Genomic DNA, 24,791 nt, shown 5'->3' on the forward strand with positions numbered 1-24,791 from the left:
CTGCTGAAGGGCTATAATGGAAAGAGTCCTTCACAGGAGGGAAGCAGAGCAGCTTCTGAGAGTAGCACCAAGTGAAAGGCTCCATGCTGGCATGTTGATGAGTATCTGTGGCTTTCTTCAAAACCAGCAGATTTATCTCTATTGTTACGAGGAGCAGTCTAAGAAAAAAGTGACAAACAGCCAGAGGAGGTTAGCGTGGATCCTGCCTCTTTTTCTTGTTTGTGGAACAGCCATTGCTGAAGGTAAGAGGGTAACTGGGCACAGCTCCGGATGCCTGGCAGTTATTTACGGTCTTCGCTGTGGTCTCGTGCCCACTTCTGGCACCAGGGTGACACATCCTGCTCCAGAAGGCGTGGAGTTACATGGAAGGGAGGGAGCTGCTCCTGGTGATGCTCAGTAATAATTTCTGAGCCCATTTCCTGAGCCCCCAAGAAAAGCGACAAGTTTCTTGTTTGAATGCTGCTGGCCTTCCCAGAGCATACCAGAATGCAGGGTGACAGAGCTGACCGCCAGCCAGGAGGCTGAGGAGCACTGTGGCCATCAGTTCCCTGAGCTGCTTCTCCCAGCCAGCGTCCAGGAATGGAAGAGATAGGAGGAACCGGGCTCAAGGTTGGAGCTAACGAAGCAGCATCAACCTTCTGCAGCCAGGAGAGCCTGTAACAGGCTGACAAAGAGACAGCAGGAGAGAGCATTTTACTGTGAACAATTGACTGGATCCCGTGCCCTTGGGGAAGTTTTTGTTCTTTTTCTTGGTAGGGGAAATAGCTTGGATGAAAGATATGAGGATATGAAATAAGTTTAACAGCGGGAAGTTGTGTAAACATGATTAATTCCATTAATGGAAACGTTGGAATGGAAGGTTGTCAGTCCTGGTGTACGTACCTCTCGTTTGCTGACGGAATGTCACGCAGAGCTGAAATGCTGTTGCTCAGGAAAGTACTAAAAAACCACGAGAGGAGCGTGGTTAGCTGTCTGGAAAGAATAAGAGAGTGCTGCTGCCTTGCCCAGGTGCAGGGCAGGTTTGGAAAAGCTCGTGTTGCGTTTTGCTGCCCTGTGCTGCTGGTTGGTGTGGGAGCAGGGTGCGCAGCACGGAGCAGCGCTGCGGCTGCAGGTGGGAGCGCGGCTTGGAACAGCCAGGAGATCTGAAGTGGAGCAGCAAAGGGTCAGCGTGCAGCTCGGGGTGAAAAGCTGTGGGAGAAGCAAAGCCCAGTGCCTTGGCTCTGCGGGGCGTCAGAGCAGCGTTGAGCTTTGGAAGAGAGGATGAGCCCGTATTCGAGTTCTGTGTTCTTCAGCCAGTTTTTCCGAGGGCTGTACGTGTGCAGTTGTGTGCACGGAGGTGCACGTGCGTGTGTGTGTGTGTGTGTGGGCAAGGCTGTCCCTGGATGCAGCCCGTGGAGCATCGCCTGCCCGCCCATGTGGCTGCAGTGGGACGCAGCTGACATCAGCTTCGTTGCCTTTTGATGATGCGGGGATGCGGTGGTATCAAAGCAGGCAGGATGAAAGCAAAAGGCTTCCTGTTTCCAGCTGTTTTCCTCAGCAAAGTCTTTTTTTTTTTTTTTTTTTTTTCCCTTCCTGAAGATGATGCTTCCTTTTAAGGGGTTTTTAATCTGCAAACTGTTTCCTCGGTTTATTTCACTACAGTAAAATGTGTTCCCTTTAGGTCATATCTGTCTCCTTTGAAAACCAACCTGCCCTTTCCAGTAGTTTTATTTGGTACTCAAAAGAACAAACATGACTTTATAAAAAACCTTTAATGGAGCACAAAGACCAATAAACCTTTTGCCACCACAGCTGAAAATTTAAGGTGATTTTTTTTTTTTTTTTTTTTTTGAGGAGAAACCTCGAATGAACAGGATGTTAAGATACACAGAGTTCATAACATGCCGGGCTTTGAGGCAGTGTTTCATACCTGTGCTGGGCGTGTGAGAAATGGGCTTAGATTTATATCAGACGTAAGAAATGCTTTATTTGGGGACACGGGCAGCTCTCGGTAGGGAAGAAATAGCGATTTGGTCTAAAAAAAAAAACAAATCAAAAAATGTTCCAGCTGCTTCCATTACGTTAGTCTCTTTTCATTAAACTGATCTGTCTTTGTTTACTTTCTTCTAAAGTAAACATGTATAATTAAAATATATTGTGCCTCTGTGCAGCTCTTGTTCTGCGTGTGGCTTTGTCGCAGTCGGAAATACCCTGAAGTGCTGCCAGCACCTCAATGGAGAGGGGCTCTGGGCTTTGTGGAGGTACAACATCTGGGCTGCTTTTGCTGCCGGGGCGTTGCTCTTCCTTGGGAGGCCCCCGTGGGATGCCGGGCCTGGCCGTGCCCCCGATGCGGTCGTGGCGCAGCGGGTCCCAAAATGGCAGCGAAACCAAAAGCAGAAGGGAGAGAAAGAAGCACCTCGTTGGGTTTGTGCTGCAGAGCTTTCTCCGACATATGTTTTGAATGGAGATGGCGTCCCAAATGCCAAGACGTGTTGAAGGATAGCTGGTTGTTTTTGGATGATTGTCCCATATTTACTGCTTACAAGTTTCATTGTTGTTGAAAGTCTGCTGTGGTCTGTAAATATGTTCTGGAGCTGTATAAAAATATCACGATTAACATATTCCGAAGGACAACAATTGTCATGGTTGAATGACTTAGAAAGTAGCACAGGCTGTAAACAGGATGTGCTGAAATGAACTAGCACTCCTCTCGCAGTGGTCTCTTCAGCGAGCGTCTGCTTGATATCAGCACTTCTGAAAATAATCTTTGGATCCTCTAAAGGACATAATGCTCTCGTTTTTAAATCGGATCTTCCAAGATGAGGAGCTTAGCTGGCGTTGCTACCATTAGGGACGGCCAGGTTTGGGTTGGAAGTGAGGTCTGGATTCCTGCTGTCCAGCCCCGCAAAATCCTGCGGAGAGACGGAGGGAGAAAAGGAAGGAAAATGAATGCTTTCCCCCAGATTTTGCCGGAGAAGCCCTTGGCCAGTGCTGAGTCGGGCAGGAGGTTGGATGCCCTGAGAGGAACTCACACCCAGATGCTGTGCCCACCTCCTGAGCCTGCCGTAGTTTTCTTTATGCTTTATCAGAGCGGCACCGCTCTCCTCCCAGGGGTTGCTGGATGGGTCCTTGATGGAGGCATGTCATGCGTGCGCTTCCACGTCTCTGCAGCTTTAAATGCTGTAGCTTCGTTTCAGAGGACTCTCTATTTCTGTAAGGATGATTTATTTCTTAATGGTGGAAAACAGTAATGGAAGAATACAGAACTTGATGAAAACGCTTCAGAAAGATTTGGACTCTTTTGCAGGCTTGATTCTCAAAAGCATTCTCCCAAGTCCGTGTCATTTAGCAGGAAGACTTGAATGATGATCTGAAGGCAGAGCGTTGCCAGCAGCAATTCTGGAGTTTCTCCTTCTGGTGCCTTTCCGGCCCGTAATTTGGGTAGGAGAGGTCCTGCTTTGAGCCTCACGTCCAGCATGGAGTGCAGGTGCTGGAATATCCTTCCCTTACAGGTGGCTTTTTAATTATTATTTTTTAATGATTTTCTTCAGAAAGGAATTGTGGCCGCCTTAGGAGCGGTGAGCAAAGCCCAGTTTGTTCCCTCTGAGCATATGGACAAGCCCAAACCAGCAGCTGCTGCCTGAGCTGTGTACAGGGCTCGGATGTGGGAGATGCAGGAGGCTTCTGCAGCCCAGTCCCACAGAACCCCCAGTTCGAAACCAAACGCTGCCGTTACAGAAGTTATCCCCAGCATGAGCTCCAGGGATGGCAGCCGTGCCTCAGCTGCTGGGGAAGCAGTGGAGCTTTTCCCAAATGAAGGATAATTCCCCAGGCTTCCCTTTTAAGCAAGCACAGTTGCCTGAGAATCCAGTGAAAAGAGCCATCTGAGAGTCCTGATACTTCTGGTATCAGAAGCTATACAGGATAAATGTTGAGGCTGAGGAATTTAAGCAGATTTGTTTGATATTCATTATTATCCTGTAAAAGGAACGGAAAGCCTCGGGAATCTGTGGTGTCATCTGGTTTGAAGAGTGTAAGCTTCATTGATCTACAGTCACAAAATCATAAAGGCTGGAAAAGAGCTCGAGGACCACGATGCCCAACTGCCAACCCATAGAATCATAGAATCACAGCATGGCCTGGGTTGCAAAGGAGCACAGTGCTCATCGGTTCCAACCCCCTGCTGCGTGCAGGTCGCCAACAGCAGCCCAGGCTGCCCAAAGCCACATCCAGCCTGGCCTTGAATGCCTGCAGGGATGGGGCATCCACAGCCTCCTTGGGCAACCTGTGCCAGTGCCTCACCACCATCTGAGTGAAAAACTTCCTCCTCATATCCAACCTAAGCCTCCCCTTTTCAGTTTAAAACCATTCCCTTTGGCCTTAGTGTAACCCGTCCCCGCCGCCTCACTGAGCTGCATCCCTGCTGGTTCCTGGGCTGATCCGCAGCAGCTGAGATGCCCGTGCTCATAATCTGTGTGTAGAACCACCCGTGTGCTGAGGCAGGTGGGAGAGCTGTGCCCATGTGCAGGATGCCCTGTGAGAAGTCCTGTGTTGGGGCTGGCATCCCGTTAGTTTTTGCTGGTGAGCGCAAGAAGCGGGTCGTGCTTTGTGTGTTCTGCAGTGACGAATTAATCTGGTGCTCGTTGTGGTAGCGCTGATCGTAATGAATTAATTTGGCATTCATGTGGATGTCATGCTGCTTGCTTTTTTTTTTTTGAGCTTTCCTATTGCAGTGCAGAACTAGTTGGTAGGCACCTAGGGCATTGCACATCCGACGCAGTTGCCATCACGAGCTGCCTGCGCCGTGCCCTGCTCCGGATGGGGCGTTTCTTTATCCTTATGGATAGCATCAGGGAAATGCTGCTTGTGGTGGTGGTGGGGCAGCAGTGTGGTGCTCATAGGGTGCCCTTCCCGTCCTCGTTGCCTGCTGTAGGGCCCTGGAGCAAACTCCAAGGATGTGTGCAGCACATGTTGGTTCCAGACAGCTTGGAATGAGAAAAAGGCGCTTACTTCTGCAGCGTGGTGCCCAAATCAGGATTCATCATCAGGCATTATTGGCATCGTTGGAGACAGATAGACTTTCCCTATGTAAACGATAAATAATGAAGATGACACCAACGTAGTCCTGTGCTCCTTTTGTTGAGTTTTTCTCCCCAGATGTGCTCAGTTGATAAATACACACACCTGTGTTGTTTATCTTGCCTTTTGAAGGGAGCATCTGACTGCACATGCATTTCCTTTGCCATTAAGTGCTTCTCTTTAACTGGGAGACGTGGCCTGGGCGTCGTGATGTTGCAGGGAAGGCATTATAAATAGGGCTCTGCATCTCAGCGTTGAATCCTAAAGGCTTTAAGCAGATCCATGTTCTCTTATTAGAGCATGTTCACAGGTCTGTTTCTTTACAAAGCACATCAGAATTGTAGCCAAAAGATGCAGGTCTCACCAGGGCCGTTCTGCGAGGAGCTGTGCCGTGCACATGGCACCAATACGTGGAGTTGTTTGTGGAGCAGCTGGCCAGGGGTGTGATGTGGGCCTGAAATGTGCGTGCTGTGGAAGGTGAGTAATGAGTGTCAGTGTATTTTTTTAGGGCAGCAGAGCATTCAGACCCTCCTGTGCAGGGCTGTCGGTTTGACTTTGCACCACATGGGGCCAGGGAGATGTGATGCAGTTATCTCAGTGTTCGCTTTTTGCTTCTAGACGATGGGGAGGTTTTCTGACTTCTGCTGGCAGTGGGAAGCAGAGCAAAACAAGAGCAAAAAAACAAAGCCAAAACCCGGCAAATTCAAGAGTTGAGCTGAGCGTGTTGTGGAAACTTAAAGAAAAGAGAAAAATCAGATGGAGGAAGTTGCATTTTTCCATGAGTTTGGATGTTTGGGTTCAGCACTGTGTGACTGAACTCCGGCGTCAGCTTTTAGCTGAACTCGAGCGCACATTTTGGAAAGGAGGGGTTTCATCCCGAGGTCCATCCTCTGCATTGGCACACTGCAGAGCTGGTTCTGGAACAGAGGTGAAATGACTTGGGGCAGTTTTTTTGTCGTCTGGTCCTTGGAGCCAGTGTCACTCGCAGTCTTACTCTCATGGTTCTCCGTAGGAACGTGTCAGCAGCTTCCCAGTAGGTGCGTGGAGAAGGCTGGGACCCATTCCCTCAGAGCTCATGGCAGCCTAACATACTCCCATGGACATTCTGGGCAGAAAAGCCCAGAATGGTTTTAGCAGCATCCCAAGCAGTGCCCTCCTTGGCCATCGATCTGTTCCAATCCCCACGTGTCCTGGGGCCGTGCAGGGGAAGCCAGGTGAGGTGGCAGCGCAGGTGTGAAGCCATAGCGAGCTCCGTGCCCTGAAAAGCCCTTTGTGTTACTGTGCAGTCCATCGTGTACCGCCTCGGTGGATGTGATTTCAGGAGGATTGGTTCCCTTGTCAGTTCATTTTCTTTGCCCGGGTACATATGGATTGTCTTACAATAGCACGTGTCCAGTAAATAGGAGATGCTTGCTATGGGCTGTCATAACGCACTTAAAATGCAAATACATCTAGGGCAGCTTTAATGTAATTTTCATATAGATGAAGTCATTCAGAAGTGCTCCTAAATGAAAGGACTGTTCTCCAAAGTGTAGCAGAAAGCCCTCTGCTTCCATGAGGTATTTTTCTTCTGCCCGTGTTTGATTTCCCTTCCATCAGCTCTGCGTGCTTTGCCATCACTGTTGTTTATTTGCTGCTGTCGCTGTAATTGGTGACTTTCATAGCAACCATTAGAAGGCTGAGCTGTGCTGGGGGCTGTTTTGGGGCTTTTTTCCCTAATTTTTTACCTCCACTTTTTCCAGTTACACATTCCTCACTAATCTTTCTGTCTCCAAGAAACGTAAATATTGGGAATTAACCAGTAGTGTGCTGGCTAGGGAGGTACAGAGCCCAGCTGCTGGTGTGCTCCGTAAAATCTGATGTAGATAACTGCAGCGTGCTGAAGCGCGTGGAGCAGCAGCTCCAGGAGATGCGTCTTTGGAGCTGAGCTGTCAGTGAATTATTCCCCACCCCAATTTCTAATGCTTTTTTCTTAGTTTTTGTCTTTCTGATGCCACCGGCCAGCCCTCACCCTGGTGTCCCACAGGGAGCTGCAGGAAAGGGTGAGGCGGTCCTATGTAGGTGCCAGGACTTTGGTTCTTGTAGGCATTCCTGGACTAAACTGAGGAATGCCTGGATTAATTTTTTAAAGGTCTCTTTCGGCGCCCAACCACGTTACCTAATTTTGAAGATGCTCAGCTTCCAGCTTTTCCCCCTGGTTTCTGCTGAAGGTAGTGGCTCTCTTTATACTCAGATGCAACATGGCATAGTTAAAGTGCCTCCAGCCTGTTTAATGGTGTGGTTTCTTTCAAATCAGGCCACATGATTTTTCTTGCAGCTACCTACCGTGTGCTGAAGTACCATTGTCTAAACGGTGCTGTAAGCTATGGGGCTGTCTCGAAGCAGGAAATAATCTCCTTAATGCACGCGAGTGGAGCACTAACCCGGCTGCTCCTTTTTGGAGCTTCGTGGGAGCCCTGGTGCCCTCTCTGAATCCATGCAGTACGGTGCAGCAGGGCCACCAGCCCTTCATCACAGCATCGTCAGGGTTGGAAAAGCCCCCCGGGATCCCCAGCCGTGGAACCGCATCTGTAAACCCAGTCATGGAATCATTAAGGCTGGGGAGGACCCCCGGTGTCCCCAACCCCATTCTACCCCCACCCTGCCCACTGCCCGTGTCCTCGTGTGCCGCATCCCCGTGGTGGGGAACACCCCCAGCGATGGGAACCCACCGCTCCCTGTACAGAATCATAGAATCATAGAATCACCAAGGTTGGAAAAGACCTAAAAGCTCATCCAGTCCAACCGTTCACCCATTCCCAATAGCTCCCACTAAACCATGTCCCTCAACACAACATACAGTCTTTCCTTGAACACCCCCAGGCTCGGTGACTCCACCACCTCCCTTGGCAGTCCATTCCAGTGCCTGGCCACCCTTTCTGAAAAGTAATACTTCCTGATGTCCAGCCTGAATCTCCCCTGCCGTAGCTTGAAACCATTCCCATTCCCATTCACATTCACCATTCACAGCTGTGCCGCTGTGGCGTGGCTGTCTGGGACACTGAGCTGTTCCTAATGTCCAGCCTGGACCTCTCAGAGTGGCACACGCAGCTTTCTGCTGTATCTGAAGCACAGCTTTCCCCGCTAGCTTCCCTTGCCTTATATTTATGTATTTTCGTGGCACTGCTCTTCTTCTGGAAAGAAAAAAGAAAAGTTCTTCTTATCTGAAGCATGAGGTTACACGTTTATTTTTAACACTATTTTGGAGTGTTACTACATGAGCAGAGATAACTTTTTGAGAATTTCATCTGCGTATCAGAGTAATGACACTCGCAGAGGCTCGGTGTCTGGAAGATGCCTTTGCACAGCTAAGTACAAAACCATTCCTCGGGCTGTGGGCAGCCAGGTTGCGTTGCTGTTGCGGTTCTCCTCATTCACGTGTCAGTCTGTTCTGTTTGTGGTGGCATTGCTCATTGCAGGATGTCTCATAGAAAATCAGAATGTTCCTGTGCGTTCAGATTTCCCACACAAAGCTTGTCCTCTCATGGAACATGTGAATGAGCAAATCAAAGGAGAGTTTATTTCAAAGTGTGGTGTGCAGGTCTCCGCCGTCACCTTCTGGCTTGGGCTGCTCCTTTGGAATTGTAATGTCCACTGACTTCCCTCCGAGACCTTCAGAATCTGGTAATAAGAGGAGAACTTAAGTAAATCTGCACTTGAATATTTCTAGATTACAGTGTGGAATGCATGTCGTGTCCCCGGGGCCGTGGGGTGAGCTGTCATTACTTAGGAGCGCTCTAGGTTATTGAGTGCAAGTAGAAATTAAGTACTTTAACATCAATATAAACTAGAGAGGAAGATGTAATGCAATTAGACAGCCAGAGCTGGTAAATCACATTCGGTTTATAGCTGAGAAATGTGCACTGTCCTACTCATCCGTCTCAGGTTAGAAGAAACCAAAGACGCGTTGTGCTTCGGACCACCGGCACCAGCCGTCCAAACCAGGACAAAATCAAGCCTTGGTCACCCGGTGAGCCGGGAAGCGCAGTGCAGTGTCGTCTGCGTGGGCACCTTGCTGCTTTTTGCAGCGTTTCTCTTGTGGTTTTGTCGGGTCTGATAGAAGCTGAGGCAGGGCTGGAGTGAGGAAAGCACGAGTGGGATCCGCGGCTGGGATGTGCGCGCGGGCAGTGCTTGCACCCTGTGCGTTGTCAGAGCAGAGCTCATGCTGCTGTGCTGAGCGCAGCGTGCAGCGTGTGGGCTCACCGGCGGTGGGCAGCACAGCCCTTGGTTGGCAGTGGTGGGGCAGCACAGCCCTTGGTTGGCAGCGGTGGGGCAGCACAGCCCTTGGTTGGCAGCGGTGGGGCAGCACAGCCCTTGGTTGGCAGCGGTGGGTCAGCACAGCCCTTGGTTGGCAGCGGTGGGGCAGCACAGCCCTTGGTTGGCAGTGCTGTGACTGATGGCCGTTGAGGCCGTGCACGTGTCGATGCTGGGCGGTGAATGCTGCTGAGCGGAGCCTCGGACAGCATGGATGCAGACTTGGAGAATTCCGTCCCGAAACAAAACGAGCATCTGATTCAGATGAATTTTCCAATTATTTGTGGCTTGAACAGAAGCTGTTGAAGCGTACTGCGTGCTTCTGGCAGCTGGTCCTACTTCTCTGAGGGGAAAAAACCCTAAAGCTTTGGATCTAATCCTCTGAGCAAACCCACAGTGAACTGTTTATCAAATAAGGAGTAGAATTTCCCCATTTTGAGTCTACGCTTTCTTTACACCACTGTCATGAAGGATGACTACGTGCATTTCCTGCATGCGAGAGGTGCGTGGATCCAGCTGTGTGTCTGTGTGCCCTGCCTTGCTCAAGCCCGCCGGGCTGCATGAGCTGTGGTGATCAGAGGGGTCTTCTCCACCCCTCGTCGTCCTCTGTTGCTATTCAGGGACGTGGCTAATGGACACGGGAGGGATGGGAATGAGTTGGGCTTGGAGATCTTCCAGGGGCACGGTTAGTGGGCATGGTGAGGATGGGCTGCTGTTCAGGCTTGAGGACCTTGGAGATCCTTTCCAGCCTTCGTGATTCCGTAAGTCTGAAGTCAATCCTTGACTTCCCTGGTTGCCTTCTGTCTTCTACACCACCTCCCTGTCTATTTCCCCTTCGTCTCCTGATGACATTTAGCTCAAAGTCTTCAAAAGGGTTTTCATCAGTGCGTTCTGAACATGCCTGTCCCTTAGCCTGCAGAATGTCCAGGCGGCCAGCTTACTCTTCATCTTCGTCTTTAATCCTTCTTCTGTTTTTTGTCACTTTCTGCTCAGCTCAGTTTTTTTTTTTTTTTTTTTTTTAGCTCTTAAAAGTCTTAATGCTCTGAGGAGAAAATATTCTTTCGGAGAACAAAACACTTAGCAGAAAAGTCTCAATCCACAAAGTGGATTTGTTTAACCTGATTTGTATTAGCGGTGCCAGCGTTCTGCGTGAGAGGTGCTTCAGAGCACAAAGAGGTCGTAGCAGTCCCAAGCTGTCTGCTCATCACACTTGTCTCAGTGTGATCGTTATAATTACAGTCTCGGATTTTTTCCACCCTTCTCATTTTTGACACAACCGCAGTCCATACAATGGGAAATGCTAATCAAACATAGGTATGGCACGCGTATGGAAATATCTCTTCTGTGCTGAGATCTTCATCCTCTCCCTTGTTTCCACTGTTAAATCCCTCAGAAAACTACTTCTGTTGGTTGGCACACTGTTTTTTCAGGGGAGCATAGGAAGGGGTGTTCTGGAGTGGATGAGGATGCGCTGTGTGAGTGGCTGCAGGAGGGAGGTGCGGATGGACCCCCTCAAGCCACACGCATCAATATTCTGGCAGTGTGATCTGCTGAAAACAGAAAGTATCAGAAATATAAAAATAGGATAAGCACGTGTTTGACTCCCCATGCTAACAATACATGTTCATATTAACAAAAAAAAAACCACCAAAAAACAAAAAGATCATAGAATCGTAGAATCACCAAGGTTGGAAAAGACCTAAAAGATCATCCAGTCCAACCCATGTTGGACTGTTCTGTTGTCCAAAGCCTTCCTGGTACTTCTTTCTCCAAGCAGCTTTCCTCAGAGGTCCCTGACGTGCACACTTTGCTTGGTCACGGTGGGTACGAAGTCACTCCAGTTGTGTTGGTGCTTTGCTGCACTGAAATATTTTCCAGGTTTGTTTGTTAGGTTGTTTTGGAATTAGAAGAATGCAGTTTTGTTTCTGAGCCAGAGCCGTGAGTAACCACACATGGGTGACTATTATTTTGCACTGATGTACATGAAATCACCTTTCTTCAGGAGCCAGCTTTGGCTTGGTGCAGTGTTTATTCAGCCCCTTTAAAAGCACGTATGGGCTGATGTGAAGGTGAGCAGAATTCTGCATTTCCTGCTCCAGCACCATCGCGTAAGGGGCAGGGTTCTCCCAGATGAGAGAAATTAAAGAAAATTACTGTGGACAATGGTGTAGAATGGAGGACAGCAGGAAGCTCCTCCAGAAGGAGAATCTCACCCCTGTCTTCCTGCACCAAGGAGGTTTAGCCAACAGGTACGACTTTGAGCACTAAAACATCCCAAATCAGCATCCTGTAGTGACACAGGAGGTTCTGGGCTTGCTCTGGCTTTATGTGTGCAGGTGGGGGTGTTGATCTGTGTCCCTCCAGATAACATCATGCAGAGTGCAGTGCTAGCCCAGTGCTTGCTCTCCCCTTGCTCCAGGTGCTGCTCAGACCATGGTGGGGACCAAAGTGCTCTCTGGGTGCAGCACCCCCAGCTCCTTGCTGGCACGCGGCTCAACAGCGTGCAGGGAGGAATGGTGGGGAAGCCAGCATTGCTGATCAGTTTTGCTACCAAAGGATCAACCACCGTGCCCCTTCCTTCTTCCTCTTGTCTCACCCAGTTGCTAAGCTGCTGTCGCTTTGCTCAGAGGTCAGTGTGCCAATCCAGTCTTTTTGGTGCGTGATGGTTCAGGTGGCACCTTTCTGAGGCAGCCCTCAGTTGGTAAGTCAGTTTGGGCAGCCCTGAGCTTTGTTTCTTTTCCCCTCCACGTCTGTTCCTGGGGGCGCAGTGCCTGCAGTGCCGTGCTGCTGCTCACCAAGGGAACATTTCTCCCACACTGTGATTTTCGGGCTCCACGTGTGTGCCCCGATTTGTTATTCAAAGTGGTGGGAGTCTCAAAATCAAATGACGGTCACCTAACTTATTATCCCGTATCACTTCTGCAGTTCTGGATGGCTTCCCAACTTTCTGTTTGGATGATTCCTGCAAAGGAGGGTTTGTTTTTTATGTGCTTGGGTGTTTGTCCAGGAAAAACAAAAGCCCTGATTTCCTAAATCCTGACATTTCTGCTTGGGAACTTTTTGGGAGAGGTCGATTTGCAGGAATCCAGTTCTGGAGAGAAATGACATCTGTCTTCAAGTTTGTGCACTTTGGGATGAATCCCAGCTCTGAGAGCGCCTCCCTGGAGAGCATTGCATTGACCTGGGTGCAATTAGGGCTCTGCTGTCCGGATCACAGAAGTGGCAACTCCTCATGGTGCAAAAGGTTGAGGGGCTTGCAAATCTGGCGGTATTTATCATGCTGAATTATTAGCAAACTGGGCTGGATTGACTTGTTACCAGTTGCTGAGCCTTGTTTCCCCTCTGCAGAGGGAGCAGCGCTGCTGGGCTGGGTGCTGCTCAGGTGGAAGTGGCCTGGGCTGCCCCATGGGAACGGAACCCTTACGGGCTCACAGCAGAGCAGTGCTATGGGGGTCTCAGTTTCTCAGATAAACAGCCAGTTTTTAGTGTTGTTTTTTTTTAACTTATTTATTAAAAAGAAATAATCTATCTTTTTCCTCAGCTCCAGCTGGTGCTGGTATGGGGCTGCTGGTGCATGCTGTAGACGGAGTTCCTTCTTTTTGACTGGAGCTGAGATGAAGAATTAGTAGTTAAAAGAATAACTACATTTTCCACTGTGATCAAGGAATTAGATAATCTGGCATGTTTGCTTAAGGGGTCTGTATCTTGGGGCTTATATAGGGCAGTATTAAAACCCTGAGCCTTCTTATTATGCCAATACCCAGAAGATTGCTTAATGAGAAGTAAAGGGCCTCTCTCCAATTATGAGGGAATAACTGTATTAAGTTCCTGCGTTATGTCAACCTGCTTTGATTTGATTACTGCAAAAGAAATGGATTTATCTGTCAGTGTTACTTAATTAAGCCTTCTCACTGATGTTTTGCAGAGTAATATAGTGTAGTTTGCACATTTAAGTCTAAATACAAAGAAAATTGGTCGCAAGCTAAGAAACAACCCCTGAAGATAAGGGATAGGAGCCATTGCTTGTCGTTTTCTGACCGGAGTCCAAAACTTCGAACTCTGGTGGAAGAACCTGAGCGCTGTGTGGGCTCAAACGAGAGCAGAGCAGTGGGCAGGAGCAGCCAGCTCCACAGTGATGCATTTCCTGGATCTCTGGAGGGATGCGATCATACAGTCATTAGGGTTGGAAAAGACCTCTGAAGTCATCAAGTCCATCTGCCAGCCCACCCCACCATGCCCACCGACCATCAGCTCCTCTTCCCTGCCCATCCCGTTCCCTCGGTCTCCCGCAGCGCTGTGCTCCAGACCCCTCACAGCCTCATTCCCCTCTCTGGACACGCTGCAGCACCTCAATGTGTTGTGACAGTGCCCTGTGCCCATTGGAAGGGTGGGAGGAACACGTATGGTGCACCACGAAGGGCATCTGGGCAGGGCTCAGCTCTCTGGGGCATCTGGAGCATTTGGAGGGGGATTGTGGCTGTAAACACAGCTCAGAGTGTTTGCTTAGGTGCCTCGTTAAAGCACCTCGGGACTTCAGCATCTGCATTCTTAAAATATAAATAAAAATGTCCTGTGCAGTAGCCTGAAAAGCTTTATGGTCACATAAATCCTGCTGCTAGCCCTCACCACGAGCCAGCGTGAGGGGCTGTGACAGCAAGTGTTATTTCAGATTAGCTGGCTTTTACATAAAATAAGCACGCTAATAAATGCAATTCCTGGTAGGGAGATGCGAGAATAATGCCTCCTTGTTCAGGAAAGCAGAGGTCCTTCCGTCAGCGCTGCGCTGCGCATCGTCCTGCTCCTGCAGCACCCAGCCCTGTGGCTCCAGGTCTCCATTCAGTGTCCGTGCGAAGAAGTATGGAGCAGAGGTGTGCAAAACGTTGCGGGTGGTGCCTCGTGTCAGCTTCTCTCCGTCTGCGTTTCCCTCGCTAATTTTTCTGATGGGTTCTGCATGGATTTTGGAAGCGTGAGGGTGGTACGATGCCCGTCAAAGTCAGTGGGATAATATCCATTGATTTGCAACAGGCGATGGATCAGGGCTTTATAGAGTTAATTGCCTGTTACATAACACAAATGATTTTTAAAAATATGCCTAATTAACCTAATAGAATGGTTGATCTGATCTGTCAGGTAAATGATACACATTTTCTTTCTTTTTCTGGAGCTTAATTAAATATTTACCTAAGAGTGTCTTGTGCTATTAACGCATTCATCTGTTATTGAGATAATAGGGATTGTTACTGGGAGAAAGTATTAAACTGAGCAAACGTCTCGGCTTTTGATACTGGAAATCAACCAGATTTGGTCCCAGCACCTGCGTTTCCAAGTGCTGATGCTGGATCTCTTCTCAGCGAGCGCCTACCAGCCGTGTGGGTCTGGAGGAACCGGTGCCAGGTGGAAGGGCAGCTCCTCGCCTGCGTGGTGTTGGGGGCGCTGAGGACTTCAGCAAAACCAAACACAGATGTTTTCGGCTTTTTTTGCCTGGCAGAAGGCAAGAAATGGTGCTGAGACGTTGGTGTGCTGCACGAGGATTGTAGAGTCCGTCTCTTGGCTCCACGCGGCGCCGCCAGGATTCAAACCCTGTGCCTGAGCGCGCTGCCCAGGCGCTCGCAGGTGGCGCAGCGTCTCCGTGAGCTGTGCCCTGTTTTTGGTGAGGGAGCTGTTGTCGCACAGCCGTGGAGTCACAGAACGTCCCGTGTTTGGAGCTGCCCGTAAGGATGGTGGAGAAATGGTGGAGAGCAGCTCCTGGCTGCACTCAGGACCACCTGCAGGTCAGAGCAGAGCTGTACTGCAGCTCCCTCCTTGCACCCGGTGCCGTCGCAGGGCATGCCCATGCTGCCCAGCCCTGCTGCATCATCAGCTGCGCGGGAGGCGTCGGTGTTCAGCCGCAGAGTTCAGAGCAGATGGCAGCAGTGCTGGTCCTTTGGTCCTTATCCCCAGCAGCAGCTTTCATCACCGTGTAGCATCGCAGAGCGGTGCTGTTCTTAAAGACGCCCTCTGAAATGGAGGCAGGAGCCACCTAGATGCCGGTGGTCTTAAATTATTTTGGGGGTTGGCGGGTGTCTGCCAATGACTGCAGTAAATTTTGTGTTGATAAAGGGGAAAATAGCGACGTGCTTGCCTTGGGGGATGTGCTTTTCTTGGTGCAAATGCCAGGACAGTTTTTGGAAGTGGGATCCTAGCTGGGGTGGGGAGGAGCTGCTGTGACCCCGGTGCTCCTGAGGCGCCCGTCCCAGCTGGGCCTGTTTCCTGCGTGCTGCTCCTCCCTGGTGCAGTGCTCGCTGAGCTGCCAGGGCTGCTTTTGCTCAGACCTCGGGGTCCTGAGGGTCCGTCTCATTGCTGCTGTGAATTTAAATGAGTTAATTTAAGCAGTGGGTCAGAAGCCACTACCGTCGTAGTAGCCCCGTGCCTGATTCTTAATTAAAGGCAACAGGAGATTAATTTGAAACATTAATTTAAAAGTGCCTATACAAAAGGAAAGAATTATTGCAATAAAGCCTAAAGAACTTTTTTGTCCCTAGATGTAGAAGACAGAACTAGCTCAGGGTCCTGGGGGAATGCAGGACATCCTAGTCCATCCAGGGTAAGTATATCTAATCTTTTTCCCCAAACCAGACTTCCTGCCTATGTAAATTCACAATCTTAACTACAAGTCTTACACCTGATTGCATAGAGGAATGGGCATGCAAAGTTGGCTGTAGTTTTGTCTTCCCTTTGAAACTTTTTTTTTTTTTTTTTTTTTTTTTTAATTTTAATATTCATGCCCGATGCTGTGACTGAATCTGGCACCTGCTGCAGATAGCAGGAGTTCCAGTTCTGTCTGGCCGGCGACATGGAGCAGCACTGCGGGTGCTGAGCGCCCTGTGAGCTCTGTTTTGGGTTTCTGCGTGCTGGCACCCCCAAATTGGGCAGCCCCCCTTCCTGGGGGGAGTCCCAGCCCCGCCATGCACACACTGCTATTTCCTAGCTGGGCAGAAAGTGCTCACGCTCTCACTCATGCTCCCATTTACCCAGTTTGTTTAAATTGCATTTTAATTGTTTTCTAATTAATGCGAAGGATCCAGGCTGGTGCCTGGGCTCCTCCTTCCCCACAGGGCAAATTTCTGGGTGGTGTCCAATGTGAGGGGTCCCCAAACACCCCTGGGGGGACCCAACCCCACACCTTTTCTCCTTCTCCCCCTGCCCAGCATCCGCTGCGTCATCGCTGCTCACATCTGTCAGTTTTATTTTTATCCCCTTTTTTCGGGCTTGACACTTGTATTGCTTCCTGGGGAAAAATGTTTTGAAAAGTAAATTCGAAATTTGCACACACCATTATTTATGCATGCAAAAACTTGAATGTGAGCTTACAATTACGTTCTGGGATGTAAAGAAAAGAGCGTGAGCCTGGGGAGAGTTGTGGAGTTTCAATCAGGCCGCACGTGGGCTCACACACAGACTGACCTCGCCAGTTCCTCTTTGTGAAGCAGGGCTGGCGTTTCCACGGCAGGAAAATGGGTTTCTTGTGCCTGCCTCTGAGCCCGAGGAGCAGAACACGGCTTGCAGTTTGCAGCAGATAAGGCTGAGCTGCTCGGAGGGGGCAGAGGGCTGTGCTGAGTGCGCGAGTGCTGAGCCCCAAAGCACTGCTTGTGTGCACAGACACCGAGCCCAGGAGGGGCTGCTTCCTGGACTCACAGAATCCTAGAAAGGCCTAGGTTGCAAAGGAGCACAGTGCTCATCAGTTCCAACCCCCTACTATGTACCAACAGCAGCCCAGGCTGCCCAGAGCCACATCCAGCCTGGCGCTGAATGCCTGCAGGGATGGGGCATCCACAGCCTCCTTGGGCAACCTGTGCCAGTGCCTCACCACCCTGTGAGTGAAAAACTTCCTCCTCATATCCAACCTAAGCCTCCCCTTCTCAGTTTAAGGCCATTCCCCTTGTCCTGTCACTGCCCAACCTCACGAACAGCCGTTCTCCCTCCTGCACGTGCCCTTTGAGTGCTGGAAGGCCACAGCCAGGTCTCCCCACAGCTTTCTCTTCTCAGCGTTGTGCCACTTTGCACACCCACAACATGCGGTCGTATGTACGTAGCAGTGAGGTGCTTAGGACAGCAAGTTCCTACGTCAGAATCAAACTGAGAAGCAGAACGTTGAATAAATGCCTAATTCCTGCTCATGCTTGTGCTGTGGGCAAGAAGGCAGTGTGCTCAGGGAGGGCTGCTGCAGGACTGCGCAGCGCAGGAGCCTCTTCTCTTTTTGCCCTCTCAGGATTACACGAGAGCAAACTAAAGTCAATTACTAACGAAATAAAAATTGGAAACAGGTTTAAAAATGCTCTGTGACGCATCACTTTCCGCGGAATAGATAAACAGCAAGAGGAGAAGTAATTTGTGTGGCCGACTTGAGGCGTAGGAGGGAAGCGTGGACCTGTAGGTTTTGAGAAATGCCATTAAAATGTGTAAAATTGTGTTTTTCTCCCCAGAACTATGGAGATGGGACTCACTATGATCATATGGCGAGCAGAGACCTCGGGTCACATGACAATCTCTCTCCTCCATTTGTCAATTCCAGAATACAAAGTAAGACACCGAATTTCCTGATTTGACTCCGTTGTTGAGATAAGTGAATGGTTTTGGAAGTGCTGAGCTCAAAGGAAAGCTCCGAGGGCGTAAAATGCCTCGTCCTCATTTCTGGGGCTGCTTGTGCAAAGGGTGGGAACGCGGGTTTGTTTTTTTCGGCCGCAACGCCGTTTCAGAACGTTCACGAGTTCCGTTTACTGACCAGGGCTGTTTTTTCCTCCGCGAGGGGGATGTGGGTTTTGATGTGGTGACTGCAGCGTTGCTGGAGGAGGTGCACGTACGTGTCCTAAGGCAAAGCCTTTCCTTTCTGGAGATGCGACCAGCTGGCAGCGGAAATCAGGACGTGCTCTGAGAGGGACTGAGCAGAATAGAAAGGGCTTTCTGAAAGTATTCCGACTGTACGTTCACAAAAGGAAAGGGATCAATGGCAGTGGGGGGACACTGGAGCCTTTGTTTGCTTTGGAGCGCGCTGGGTGCTGCCTGCTGGGACCTGTGCGCAGCCTCCCGCGGCTGGGATGCTGGGAGCAGCAGGTCTGCTCTGCCCGCGGCGCTGCCCCTCTCCCTCCTCACCCCCTGCGATAGAAATCTGTGACGCCCCTGCATCCCGTTCGGCGGGGCTGCAGTTACTTGTAAGCCAGTGATAGCGACTTTTTTTTTTTAATTACGGTTGATAAATGAGTTTGGTTAAAGTAAATATATGATGTAAAAATATTAGTAATGTTTGCGCCCGGCCAGGATCACACCCTTCTTCTGCGGCTGTCAGTGAACGAACCGAATGCGTTGCTATAAAGGGTTGAGTGTGAGCCAAAGAAAACACGGGGCTGTAACTGCGATACATCATTCTTCAGCTCCAATATACGTCCCTGAAATATGCCTCGTCTTTTAATACTGGGAAATATTAGTGAGTTGTTTAACATATGGGGCAGTGTTGGAGCTTGTAGTCGTTTGTACGTACTCACATCCACGACACGGTTACAACAGTTTTAGAGGCTCCGATTCGTGCCAAAAAAAGCATGGAAATTTCAACACTCCCTTCTTAACTCACGCCATGGGGCTTTAGGTGGTGCACAAAGGCACTTCACAAACAGCCATGCACTTCTGTGCAACCCACTGGGCCATGGGGTGCTTTCAAGTTTAACCTTTAATTTGGATCTGAAGAACTTAAAAGTCGCTTCTGCCTGCCCTTGGGTTACAGAAAAACCTCATTCCTGCCTGATTGTTTTTGCCATCTCAGTGAAAATACTGGTTTCGCCTGATTGAAGAAATAGTTGTTTTCTAGAGGTGCGTTCAGAGTCAGAGGGAATTCAGACCCTGGGGATTCCAGTGACAAATTCTGGATCCTCACTGTTGCTTGGAAGTCCCATTGGTCTCCAGCAGAGTGGTTTGCGTGGCCCCTGCTCACCTGGAGGTGGACTCTGTGCTGGAGGTGTCTCCTGCAGCCCTTGTGTGAGCCGGGATCGTGTTGGTGACCTGCCAGTGCGTCTTCCTGAGGCACCTTTATTTTTGCCTGTTGATGCAGTCTGGAATTTTGGGCTGGCAGTATGGCCGGCAACGCTCTGCTCACACCAGCTGTTATATGTGCAAGCCTGTGTGACAGAAAAGGAGCCTGAGTGCTGCCGGGACTGCTGCCTGCCTCCTGCAACCCACAGCCACGGCTCAGCCCGCCTCTCCAGCAGTTGGGTGCCCTGCTCCTCATCTGTCCGAATGGGCAGCAGAGTTGGTGGGGCTGTGCCGTGGGTGCCGTGGTGCTGCTGCTGTGTTCTTGGATGCAGGATGTCGGTACTGGAGGAGCTGGGGACACAGGGCTGTGTGGATGTTTCCCTCCCATGGAAATGCTGTGGGGAAGCTCAGCTCCATTTCTACTGTTTGAGACTAGACCGCGGACCATGAGTGCCGCTGATGGGGTGGCTGATGCTCATGAAGTGCTGCCTTAACAGAGATGTCTACGAAATCATGCTGATCACGCCTGCATTGGTGACTTGGGAAGGATTCTGAGCATTGCTGCCACGAAGGTGCACGCTGCACCTTAATGAGGGCGTCCTGACCCCCAGCTGCCATTTTTCCAGACATGTTGTGTTACTGCTCCATTCCTGTCCCCAGCACCACGGGTGCTGCGTGGACTGTGCCTGCAGAGGTGGGCTGTGCAGTTCACTTCATGCTCTTTCTCTTGGCAGCTGATGAAGAGCCTCTGATTATCACCTGCCCCGACTCGGTCTGGTGCTGTTGTGTGCTGCTGCCTTCCATGGAGCTGCTCCTGAGAGGGAAGCAGCAGCGGAGGGAGGGCCTGGCTTTATTGCTTTTAAATAGCACGATCGATGCATTGATTAAACACATCTGGCTTGTCTTTGCAAGTAAGCATTTATTATTGCTAATGCTGAATCAGAAGCAGGCTAGATAGCTGTGGGATTAATGTTAAGTTTTACAGAAAGCACTAAAAGGCAGCTCATTGGATTTCACGTGCTGCTTCTATCCATGTGCTGCTTTTAGAGAAGGCGGTTGGCCCCAGCGCTGTGCTGAGAACATTTGTCTGGGCTTCACTCTGTGCTGATTTGTGCTCATGTCGGGGGCTGAGCACATGCTGGCCTGCAGCAGAAAGCCCTGGAGGCCCATGCACTGCTGGGCTGCAGCTGGGGCCCTGCAGAACGCCTGCTGGTGGAGGCCATGTCCTGCGGACAGGCTGTGCCCACCTGAGGGCTTATGTTGTGTTTTAGTTATTTTTGAGATGGACTTTCCTGCAGGGCAGCAGAAGTCACCGTGCTGCTTGCATGGTGCTCAGTTCCTCAGGCTCCTCCTGGAAGTGTTGTGCGTTTGAACACTGCTCACCGTGCGTGCTCCTGAAGCCCAGGTGTTCTGTGGGTGTTTTTATGTGCTTGGGAGTAACCACAGAGTGCTTCCTTGGCCTGAAAAGAGCAGTGTTGCATGGGGCAGTGGCTACGCTCGACACAGCACTGGTTCTCCTCCCTCCCCATTTCCACATACTCCCTTGCTGAGCATTTTCTGTCATCTTGCATCAGACACCTTACTGGCACGTGAGGCTACGTTCCAGTGCTCTGTAACTTGTTTCCAGCTGCCTGTAGCTTAGCGGAGCACTTTGCTGCAGGGATCAGATGGAGGCTTCAGGTGCTGTGGGAGAGCTGCTGGCATGCAGAGTGACCCGAGTCCCCCAGGCTGGAGGCTGGAGGCTAGAGGCTGGGTTGGTGTCTGTGCTGTGGCAGCTGCTGGCTCGCTGAGCTCAGCTGTGCACACAGGGATGTGCTGTGGGGCAGTCCTGGCTGCCGCAGTCTGGGGATGGGGAGCACTCAGCCTGGGAGAGAGCTTGCCCTGACACAAGTGGAGAGTCGTACAAATAGGAACAGGGGAGAGTAAAGTGTAAATGCCTTCTTATTCTGCAGCGTGGAGCCTGAAGCCGGCGTGCTTTTCCCTTCCAGCTGCAGGACTTGTGGTGCTCGTAGTGGTGTGGTGCGATACCGAAGTCCTGCCCTGCCTGCTGCCTGCGGTGCTGGAGGCGGCTGTTGAGGCGCTGCTTTGAGCCTTGGGAGGATGTGGCTCAGTGGGCACCGTGGGGACGGATTGGCAGCTGGACTGGAGGATCTCCGAGGTCTCTTCCGACATTTACGATTCTCGGATTCTTCAGGAATGCGTATTGTTTGATTTCAGTAGGAGCTGGCTGGTGATGTAGTATGCAAAGACAAGCCTGTTTCTATTGCTAAGCATGAAGTGAGGAATGGATGCAGTGACTTGGGCTTTCTTCCCTCCTAATTGCTGCCTCAAATCGGCTTAGCTGTGCTGGGGCTGGAGGCTGGGAGCCGGCAGTCCGGCGGCACGGCTGCGCTGCTGGTGGACAGTGTTGGAGGGAGCCTTTCTATTTATCTGAAGAATGCGTGCCGTGTGTTTTGTGAGGATATTGTAAGGTTTGATAAATTACTGTCTGGAAAACATCCTGAGTTCCTTGGATACTCCGTGTACATGCCAAATTTTAATATTATTTTTAATGCTGTGATAGCGCTCGTCTCCGTATGAATATTGCTGCGGTATTTGCTTTTAATCTGTTCGGCCTTGATTCAGTTACTGTTATTATAAGAACTGGAATTTTTGCAGATTAGTTAAGTTTACCCAACACGGCATTATAAGGCCTTGCTTTCAATTGCTAAACTATAAACATTAGGGATGAAATTTTCCATGCTGTGTATCTGACTCAGCCCGATTATTATTTTCTTAACCTTCTGCAGAAATGATTTCAACATTTCCTAAAACGAGGTTACATTTCATCCTGGCAGATTTTTGATTTTCTCAGTTAGTGCCTGGCACGTCGGGAGCTTTAATTCTTTTTTTGCACCGCTCCTGTCGTGTCAGGTGGCTTCAGGTCCCCGTTTGCAGCTGGAGGGGTGGGGGTACAAGGAGGACAATGTCAGAAAGTGTCCCAACAGTTTTCAGTGCGGAAGGTTTTGATGGTCTCTCCATTGTGCTGCTTGCCTTTGGCTGTCGCAGCGTGGGCACACATGCTCAGCAGCCGCTCGTTTGTGCTGTTTTGTCCGTAGCACTGCCATTTTCTCGGTGCTGGTTGGTGCTGCGGATGGGGTGTGGGTCAGAGGAGCCTGACAGCCCGCGGTGGGAAGGAATTGAGACGTGACTATTAGACGCGCCAGAAATAAATTCCATATGACATACGGGAAGAAGCACGGGACGTTTTTCTGAATAGCAGTCAAAGATGAATTTTCAGGAATCACAAAAAACCCGTTCTCCAGAAAAATCTGCAGCCGTCCGTCTGGCGGTAGCGCCGACTGAGGTGACTTGTGACAGCAGCAAGTCTGAATCCTGTAACTGTAAAGGTCAGGAAAAGCCTTCAGAAACCAAAGGACCGGAAATCCGAGGCTCCGGTTTCTGTTTAAAGAGCTGTGCTGGTGCAGCGACGTGTTCAGGAGGAACCTGCGGGTGCGATGCGACCCCACAGCTCAGGTATGTGGGTGCCCAGTCCCCAAAGGAAACCGGAGTGGCCCTACAGGAAGGTCTTTGATGTGGTCTGGTGTTTGCGGATGGAAAACACGCTGGGAATGCGAGCGGTGCCGCTATATTTATCTGTAGCGGATCTGACCTGGAGCAGAGCGGTCCCACCGCACAGCCTGACCGCCCAGCGCCGGCGGTGCCCTTGCCGAGGAGCTGGAAACCAGGTGCACAGGGCTGGCGTTGGCTGCCAGGACCGAGCTGAGGCGTAGGTTGGTTGTGTGCAGGCAGGACTGCATGTGGCACCTCGGTTTTTTTTGATCGTGTGGTTGCATTCACCTCGAGACGCACTCGGCTCTGCTTCCAACCACCCGCTGGGTTCTGCACGAGTGTCAGTGCCTGGCAGCCTGGATGTGTTCCTCCCAGCCCCGTGTGAGAGCAGGAGGCTGACGGAGGTGGCTGGAATGTCTGAGAGGTGGTTTTTCAAGCAGACGTGCGTCCAACAAAAGCTGCCCGTTGGATTTTTTTGAGCCGGTTTTGAGTTGTTTCTCCCACCAATATTTCTCAGCCTCCAACCTTCAAAACCAGAGCTGAGCAGTGGAATGAGTGCCCCCCGTCAGGTGTTCTCCAAGTGGGGCATTCCTGTAAACACATCTCAAGGGCTGTGTTGTGAAGCAGCAGCTCATTGCAGACACGATGCGTGCCGTTTTTCAGCGGCTGTGTGTCTAAATTTGCTTGCAGGTGAGGGCCGGCGGTTCCCTCCCCTCTTATGTGGCTGCAGCTGCAGAGGATTTCTCCCTGCCTCTTTTTCTGGATCCCTTTTGGCGTTTTGTACACAAGAAAGCAGAAGTGCTTCTGGATAACTGCGAGCAACAGTTGCGAGTGAGGCTGTGCAGGGTGCCAGCGCCGAGAGCCTCGCAGCTCAGATGCAGCAGTTCCCTTTTCTGTGATAAGCACAGTGAAAATCACCCTTTCCACAGGAGCCTGGAAAGGGACCTGACAAAGGCTTTGTGTAGAGCACTGTGGGTGTTTCATCCTGCTGCCTTGTGCCTGCTGCTGCTCTCATGGCTCACCTGCGTGCGAACAAAGGTATCAGGAAAAGTCCGTGCTAAAAAGCATCTTGTGGACAAGGGCAGGAATGCTGCACGTTCCAGCCAAGAGTTAAGGCCTGGACCTCTGTTGCAGCCCCAGAGAGAAGAAAGGACAAGGACATTTCGATTTATTTGGGGAAGGAGCAGCAGATGTATAAATAGAAGCTGTAGACTGTGGCAATTAATGTCTGCGCACCGAGCAAAGAATTGAAATATTGTTTTGTACTACATAGTTTTCAGTGAAGTTTACATTCCGCTGTATTTTGTTCTCAAACAAGTCCAGGCATTTTTCAGGAGCTGTTGTGTGTGTCCGTTGCGTTCTGCATAGCGTGGCGTGGGGTAACGCAGTTACGCAGGTTTTGCACTGAGCTGCGGGTGCTTTCGACGGGCATACAGGGTGCAGATTGCACCGAGCTGTGTGTTGGCAAAATGCAAGCCGAGCCTGCCCAGCCTCAGAGTGGAAATGGGGTGGCAGTGGGGCCACCGAGCCCCAGGCTGCGGTGTGGGGCTGTGCAGTTCCCGCTGCTGCTGCAGGGCTGCATTGGAGCCCTCTGATGGGGCAGGTGCAGAGCAGGAGCTGCTGGGCATGTTGTGCTGCACACAGGATGAGTGGAGGCACTGCTTTTGTGCGCTCCTGCCTTTTTCTGCTTTGCAACCACATTATGGCAGGGCTGGAGCGTGTGCTGCAAGGCACCCAAATGGTTAATGAGCTTCTGCCCTTTATAGAGATGAACTTCGTTTGGCTTTCAAATAAGCATTTGCTGCTCTTCTCCAGCTGAGCTGATATTAGTGGCAGAGGGAATTTGAGCTCACACCTGTTTGAGCATTAAAAGAAACGTATAAGTGACT

General features: G+C 50.6%; 1 protein-coding gene across 1 annotated transcript in view; it reads left to right on the forward strand.

Moving 5' to 3' along the window:
* Positions 1 to 24,791, forward strand: part of TCF4 (transcription factor 4) — a gene marked incomplete at both ends in the record, with an annotated part of 105,935 nt that overhangs the window by 36,581 nt on the left and 44,563 nt on the right. Inside the window, 2 exons of the mRNA XM_079548340.1 lie at positions 15,873 to 15,934; positions 17,814 to 17,910. Of these exons, the coding sequence (XP_079404466.1) occupies positions 15,873 to 15,934; positions 17,814 to 17,910 (159 nt within the window). The remainder of the gene's footprint in view (positions 1 to 15,872; positions 15,935 to 17,813; positions 17,911 to 24,791) is intronic.

Source organism: Tetrao urogallus (assembly GCF_951394365.1).
Source record: "Tetrao urogallus genome assembly, chromosome: Z".
Classification (NCBI taxonomy): domain Eukaryota; kingdom Metazoa; phylum Chordata; class Aves; order Galliformes; family Phasianidae; genus Tetrao; species Tetrao urogallus.